This window comes from Meriones unguiculatus, chromosome 6 (assembly GCF_030254825.1).
Source record: "Meriones unguiculatus strain TT.TT164.6M chromosome 6, Bangor_MerUng_6.1, whole genome shotgun sequence".
Classification (NCBI taxonomy): Eukaryota; Metazoa; Chordata; class Mammalia; order Rodentia; family Muridae; genus Meriones; species Meriones unguiculatus.
In genome coordinates this window covers 102,578,972-102,587,057 of record NC_083354.1, presented here as the reverse complement: position 1 = coordinate 102,587,057, position 8,086 = coordinate 102,578,972, and the positions used below count along the sequence as shown (strand labels likewise).

General features: G+C 46.4%; 1 protein-coding gene across 2 annotated transcripts in view; it reads left to right on the top strand.

The window, feature by feature from the left end:
- Positions 1-509: 509 nt before the first annotated feature.
- Stmn2 (stathmin 2) overlaps positions 510-8,086 on the top strand; it is a 47,908-nt gene continuing 40,331 nt past the window's right edge. Inside the window, exon 1 of one of the 2 annotated variants that reach the window (XM_021632310.2) lies at positions 510-761. In XM_021632310.2, the coding sequence (XP_021487985.1) occupies positions 743-761 (19 nt within the window). In that variant the 5' untranslated portion in view covers positions 510-742. Of the gene's footprint in view, positions 762-954; positions 998-8,086 lie in introns of those variants that run through there. The other variant, XM_060385798.1, reaches the window with a different exon arrangement.

Here is an 8,086-nt window from a genome sequence, read left to right as displayed (position 1 = left end):
AGAGAGGAAAGGCCAGCCCTCCCTCCCCTACGAGACTCTCCTGAGTTCATGGACTTTGGGGCCCAACTGTGTCAGAAAGAAACAACAGTAGCCCTGGTCATTTCTGAGCTGCCACCGCAGCCAGACACGAGCTGGTTTGGGAAATCCATCATCTATCAGGGAGGCCAGCATCCACCAAGGACAGGGCCAAAGGTGGAAGAGAAAACAAGGGACGATGAGAACACGAACTTTGAATACATTTTTCCGCCACTCGGCACACTGGGGTCCTTTCCTTCTCTTTATCAGTCTATGCATATGACACATGTGTGAGCAAAGTATATATCCTCCTGGGTACAGGTAGACACAGCCCAGTCCTGAGCTCCTACGAGGCTTCCAGGCTAAGGCACCACTCCACTTGGACTGTACTATCGAGCTCCAAAATGGGGGGAGCTTCCAGGCAAGGGCTGATTTCCATTTCAAACTGCATTCTGGTACTTTGTACTCTAGCACCATTGGCCGATCAATATTTAATGCTTGGAGATTCTGAGTCTGCGGGAGTCATGTCAGGGGACCCTGGGAGCCAATCTGCTTGAGCTTCTGCGTGATAATTATTCATGGGCTCCTGCCCCTCGCTCTTTCTCTAGCACGGTCCCACTCTGCAGACTCAGTGCCTTACTCAGACTCCTCTCTCGCTCTCTCCGCGGCGACAGCCGGACCCTTCTCCTTTGCCTTCGCCACCGCTCTGTGCGTGCACATCTCTACAATGGCTAAAACAGCAATGGGTAAGAATCGCGCTTCGCTTTCCCCAGGCTCGATCCGGAGCCCATTTCTCCCCTGCTCTCTCGGGACTCTGAAGACATTAAGAGATGATTTTTTTTTTTTAAGAAAAGGACATTTATAATACACAGGAGCTGGGAAGGTCGGAGGCAGCCCTGGGAGGAGATGAGAGGGCAAAAGGGGAGGGGGGGGGTCTTTGAAAAGCTAAAGCAAATGATTTCTTTTAAAAAGACAGAAGCAGGTAAGTTGTCCTGCGACGGGCAGGAATTTTATTCTGCTTCCATATTTAAAATCAAAGCGCCATAGGAGGGCATGGGGGCTACCTTAACTTATATCTGCCGTCAGCGAGGTGAAGGGACATTTCGGAAAGTGCTTTGGAACGTCCTATATCCGTTCTGTAGTTTCAAAAGAAAATAGGAAGAGAAAGGGGTGAGGTTGGGAGAAAAGGAGAAAATGCAAAGTCAAAGCGGTCCCATCCTGGCGGTTTAAGAGACGGGTGGGAACGGGGGAGGGGAGTGGGCATCTTTCACTGTATTGTCTCTGTTGGAAAAACCGCTAGTCTTGGGGCGCGGTGCGGGGAGGTAAGGCGGCCGGAGGGGTGGAGTAGGACCTCGGCTCCTTTGTTTTAGGGAAAGGGAGGGGAAGGAGGAGGAGGGCGTGGAGGGCGCGGGTGGGCAGCTGCAGGGGCGGGGAAGCGTGCGCTGCGGGGAGGGGTAGAGGGACCAGGCTCCCAAGGCGCCGGGGTGGGGTTTCTTTGTGTGTGGAGCCACGGTCCCAGGGGTGGGGGTGGGGGGGCCTGCAGCGCTGGGCACACTATGCGGACTGCCCCACCCTGTGCGGAGTCAAGCCGTCCCCGCCCCGACCCAGCTCCGCATCCCCAGTTGAAAGGGGGACGGGGGAGGGGAGCCCAGCAAGGTGCCGGAGAAGCCAGCCCCGAGGGGACAGCGGAGCCCCGCCACGCCCCGCTCACTCACGCCCGCTCGCCAGAGACCTGACCGCTAACCTCGGCCGCCCCACCCTGGCCTCATTGTTCTTCAGTAGGGGCGAGCGGAGAGTGAGTTAACATAATTTTCAGAACCGCACTAAATAGGATATTTAGACATAATGGCAAAGAGGAAAAGAAAAAGACAGAAAAGGAACAAGAAGGGGAAAGGGGCTACTCCGAACTCCTTAGGTGGTTTCGGGGGGAGGGGAGGGGAAGCTTAGGGAACCCAGAAGGGTGTACAGAAAATAACGCAGATAAAGATGCCTGAGCTTGATGTGAAGCAAAAGAGGTCAAGGTCTTTAAGAGGAGCCACGTGCTGTTTCCATTTTGTGGGTCAGACGGAGCCAAGTATTAGTAAATCTTTGGGGCTGCGTAAAACCGCAAGAGATTGGAGATCCAGGGCCTTCCTCCGGAATAGGTCCTGCGCCTCCTGTGGCCCTAGGGTGGACAGGCTGGGAGGGGCCTGCACCGGGGGAGGCATCTGGACGCCCCAGAGAAGGTGGGGATGTGGAGGCAGAGCAGGGGAAAGGATGTGGACCTGCTCCACCCTGCCCTGCCCCACCCTGTCCGCGGACCCCGGGAGACTCAGGTTCCAGGCTGGCTGGCCTCGAACTTGGGTGCGGCCGCTGAACAGTCCGCAGTCCGAGCGCCCATCTCTCTAGCCCCGCCTTCCAGAACAACCCCAACTCCTCAGGGTGGTGCAGACACCTGGCCTGGCTCCTGGTCCCCCGGGCCAACCAAGCCCCAGCCGGTTGGATAGCCGGGGCAGAGAGAGGCGAGCCCCACCCCGCCACACCACACAAAGACGCGGCCGCGCCCAGTCCGGCCCCTGGACCGCAGAGGTGACCCCTCCCCGGTGGCTCTGGAAGGTGTGTCCTCGCCCACGCAGAGCCCAAGGGCCTTTTCCCCAGCCCGAGCCCATGGCTCCCTGTGTTCCGGGATAGAGACCCCACCACCACCCCCAAGGGTCCTCCAGTGGGGCGTGGCTCGGCCCCACCCTCGCGGCGAGACCCGGAGCAGCGAGCGAGCGAGCCGGGCGAGCGCGCACGTGGTGATGGCGCGCGTGGACCCGAGCCAGCCCTGCAGCGCTCGCCTCCCACTCGGAACTGGGCGCTCGCCCCCACGGGTGTATCCCAGGGGAGGGTTCTGCGCCGCGTCCCAGGCTTGCCCCAGTTCGCGGTCCAATCTGCGTCTCGGGAAGGGGGTCGGATGGGGATGGGGGTGATCTTCGTGCTCTGTCCTCCCACGGAGAGGTTTCCGCTGCAGACGACAGGCTAGTGGCTCCTCGTCGCCGGAACTGTGATGCCATTCACCGTGATTTTTTATTCCAAGACTCACTTTTATTCTGCCCTTACTGTCGCTTCTTCCGAAAGGATGCTGGTGCCTTTTGATAAGGATTAACCCCTTGCGGCTAATTCTTCTTGAGCATCCTCACCGGCCTCCGCCCTCTCCCCATCCCCAACCCCAAGACCGGTCTGTCTCCCGTAAATTATTTTTAAGTTTCTATAAAACAGATACATGTTGGCTTGTTCCCGCCGCTGTTACTATGTTCGGGGGGCAGGGGCCTATGCACTGGGTGCTTACTGAGGACAGCCTGTGTGCCAACAGTCGCTGGAAAATCCCCCACGGAGAATCGCTCGTGGCTTCAAAGGGCAAAATCTGTAACAGACGTTATACCCCTCCACAAAAGGGCGTATCTATTTAAATATAGATCTTTGCACGCAAGTGTTACTGTTTCCTCCCTCCCAAAACTCTTCCAAGTGCTTTTTGATACAGTCTCAGTTCTACCCAGAAACAAGGACTGTGGACCGGTAACCACCAACCAATGAAACTCTCACCCCACCTACGACAGGTGCAAAGGTTCCTTCTGCCATCATTAGGCTGCGCTTGTGAATGTGAGAAGGGACACCACCTCTGCAGTGAGAAATCGCAGTTTGGGTTTTTGGTGTTTTTTTTTTTTTTGGGGGGGGGGTTAACACTCCCAACTGAAAAGAGTAATCAATTAATTCGCAAGGCAAGTGTTTTTTCTCCTGATTCATTAAACAATTGGTGTCTTTGGCGTGTTTGTATCGCCCATTGATCTTCTCAAACGGGGAGGGGGAGGGGGAACACTCTAAACGGATGCCTAAAGAACTAGAAATAATAAAAAGCTGAAGATTTAATCAGGACTTCAGAAAAAAAGAAAGAAAGAAATACGTGGAGCTTTGGCAATTACTTACAGATACCCAAGTCATACTGGCAGCCAGAACTGCGGTGCCCAGTGAAGCACGCTGTCAGTCTCTGGCACGCTGTTGTGAATCAGTGGATCTGCTGGCGATTCCCTGGACCTGCTAAAAATCTGTGCCGTGAAGCGTGTTTGAAAATGACTGTTAAGACCGAATGCTTCGTAGCTTACGAACAGATCTGTGGTAAACGTTTCTATGCGGGGAGGAGGAAGATTTGTTTTTTTTGTTAGAGCTGTTGCTTCTTCTTTAGTGATTAAAAAAAAAAAATTAGCAGGATTTCACTTCTTTCATTTAAAAGAGTTACTGTTATTTTTTTGTCTAAAATTTTAATTGCTTATGGATAGTGATTTGAAAAATAAGTATTAGGTCATTTGGCACCATATGGCTTTCATCAAATCTCTTGACTGTAAGTGACAAAAAAAAATGCTAAAAGAAGTTCCATTTTGTGTAGACTCAGGACATGCCCTCCCAGGCTGGCATAAAGCTGCTTCATATAAAATAGCTTCCTTTTGCAGTTTAGGATCAAAATGATTACTTAGCTCTGTGATTATTTAACGATATCTGTCAAACAAGATTTTTTTTATAAAAGACAAATAACTAAATATAAAATGGAAGATGAAACCACATTGAAGGTCTTTTCATTGATAGAGTATATCTTTTTTTTAAATTGCTGTTATTCTATACATTGTTGCTTTTTATTCCCTTAATTAAGACACAGTGCATTTTCGAGTCGCTGTAGTAACTAGTCGCTTGCAAAAGGCTAGATAAAACTGGTCTCAAAGCCTGTGGCAGCTAACTGCACAAACCCAGACCTGGGTGTGGTCAGCCTCACACTGAGCCTTAACCCCCAGCTCTCACCAGTTCTCTTTTGTTCGTGGAAAAACACACGCTCTTGTTACCATGCGATCTGTAACACCTATGGATGTGCTGGTCCACAAGAAAAGACTCAAGAGTCAGTTATGCAAATGCTTCCTGAACCGAAGCTCTTTTCCTCCCGGTTCTCTCAGTTGAGACCATGAAGGCTGCACTAACTGTGCCCCCCACTAGAGGGCAGTCAGTTTCACTGTGATTGATAGGACCCTGGCACCAAACACTAACTGTTCAATAAAATATTTTTTATTGGAATCGTTCAGTTGTTGATTTAATAGAATAATGTCATGCTTTACTCCAGTGAATGAGAAGAGCATGTACGTCTCTACAGTGGGATGAGTGATTGTAATCTCTAAGTTGGCAGAGCCCTGGATAATCAGTCCCTCGTGATCTTTCTTCCCAGTTTCATTACAGCATAATTATTATATCATTTATGTTACTTCTGGGGTTGTATGGTGCATAAATAGTAAAAAAAAATGTCAGTAGTAATAGAAAAATTATTTAGGAACAGGTGTTTTAATTCATTAGTAAAGGCATAAATGAAAATCACTGTTTACTTATTCATTTAAATATGCCCATGATGGGGACAGCTCTCCTGTCAGAGGCTCCACCTCAGGAGAAGCTGCAGGAAAGAGTAAGCAAAGCCCGCAGGAAAATGTGGTTTGAAGAGGGGGGCCCTGACTAACAGCAGCAGCCTTCCCGTTCTCTTAAAGAATAACTTTTAAAACCAAGTCTGATGTCATTTCCATCTAATTTTGTGCATTTTCAGTGATTATGGTTTTTACATGATGTCTTTATAAATATATGCATTTATACTTGATAATTGTTGAAAGAGGACAAAAGTAGTCTTAAAACCTTGGAGTAGTTTTATTGGTCTAGTAAGTATAACTGACACCACTTTAAAGAAGAAAAAACAGAAAGGTTTAAATTAATTTTGATGACTATCAAGGTAAATTGTTTCAGTGATCAACAGAAAGGAATTTCTTGTTTATGTATTTCGTATAATGATAAGCTACCTTTAAAGTGCATAATAGTATTATATTAATGCTTCTCAAATGGCAGTTTTCATTGCAGTTTAGATTCTAATGGAGAGGGATTGGATGGAGGTGAGTCTTCAACTCTGACAACCTGCCAGTTCTCACCATCAGGTTATCACTGTTAGAATACATAATTATGATGCGCACGTACCTCTCATAAGAAGCTCCAATGATACGTCTTAAGATGTTTTAAATCTGTGGCAACCGATTACAGAATATTTCACTTCCAAACTCATATGCATAAGGGTTTAATTTCTCCGAGGATATGTATTCTGAGCCATCACTCTTCCTGAATTAGATTGTTTTAAATATATTTATATTACAGGACTCAACAGGAGGCTTTCAAGAAAAATTGTGGGAGAAATAAGAGTTTGGCTCTGTGCGTGTATGTGTGTCAGGGAAAAGAATATAGCTTTATGCACAGTTAAGAAGAGAAAATAAGTCACATGAGATTGCTGTTATCTACAAATAATCTGCAGAACAGAAGTTAAAACCAGAACCTTTTAGATGGAGGATAATATACAATTTATTAGACAGTTAGCTCAGAACATACAATCCGTATGGGAAGTAAAACACATTTAAACCATACTGGTTAGTGCACACGCATAACTATGACTTACCAAGGTATTCCAACATGGTATTCCATCCTAGACGCTGCGTGAAAAGAAGTGTAAGGATTTGCTGAGTTATAAGGAATTCATTCATGACCTTATTTTGGAAAACAGATTAGGTTTGGTTTGGCAAATGCAGGTAGCATGTAAATCCTATATCTCAGGAAGTTGAGGTAAAAGGGTTTTATGTTCAAGGCCAGATTGGGCTATCCTGTGAGACCCTAATTTAAACCAAATAGGCAAATGGTTTTATCCTGCTTTCTTAACTCAATAAAGAGCCTCGTTGTTTAATATAACCCTTTTTAAGAAAGTTGGCGTAGAAAGGGAAAAAATAGGTCATCAAGGACTATCACCAAAACACCATGTGTCAGTTGACCCATGCCCTGGGTGGCAGGCCACAAAGACGTGTCTGGAAATAACGCCCTGCAAAAATGATCCTAAACAGAAATGTCTCAAAGAACATTAAAAACACTGTCCCATTTAAAAACTGGCAAAGGTGACAGAAGGTAGCCACAGTCCAAAACTGGAATACAGTTATTTTTCATTTGTTATTGTTTCCCCCACCCCCAATGGCTCATCCCAGGTCTTCCTAGGTCTCTGGGAGCTGGAAATCTTCAGATCAGTGTTACTCAACCTTCCAAATACTGTGACCCCTTTACACACTTCTCCATTGGTGCTGACCCCAACCACGTATTTTGTTGCTACTTCATAACTGTGACTTTACTACTCTTATGCTAAAACAGCATTACAGTGGTTGTGTGCGTTAAATGGTTAATCCTGGCAGTTTTAGAAATAGCATTTGGAGATGGTAGAAATTTAAACTGGGGACACAAACAAGAAAATTTTAGTCCTGTAGTAACAATTTTAGTGTAGTGTTGCTTTAAGAATCATTTTCTGGTACAGGCAAACCACATCTTTCACTCCATGCATAGACCCCAGGTATTTAATTTTGATCTTTAGTTTTATGAAAGAAAGTTAGGTCTAAAAGAAATACAGCCTGAGCCTCTACACTTAACATTATTTCAAGATTATCTCAGTAGTTCACAGCAGACAGGCAGGAGAGATCTATGGGAAGTCTCTGACTCCCTTGTGCAAAATTTTTAATTATCTTTAATAAAAGAATCAGGCCCTATCATTTGTCAAGGAGAAGTTTGCCGTAGTAAAACCTGTGTTTATAGTAACCCATTTTCGTTAGTCATGATTAAAGATAACATTTTGTGTACATTTGTTCTCACAAAGCACTTTTATGTCAACGTAAAGGTTAATTAATGCATCTCAGCACTCAGCATGCTAGTCACCTGAAAATAGCGTGTCTAGGATTCATGCCCAAGGGAAGCCCTATGCATGCTGTAAAGCAGAAAAAAATCCTTAGGAATGTTTTGGGGTTTTTTTTGTTTTTTGTTTTTTGTTTTTTGTTTTTTGTTTTTTGTTTTTTTTTTTACAGTTTTGTTGAACTTACAATTGAAAAATTGTAAGTTCCAAAATTTGGCTTATGGCAAGAAATAATTGCTGCTCTCAAATAAGACATCAAGGCAAATTTGTTTTGATAGTGCATTGTCTAGGACTGGGCTTTTTTTCCTGCTGGGTCATACTGCAAAGCCT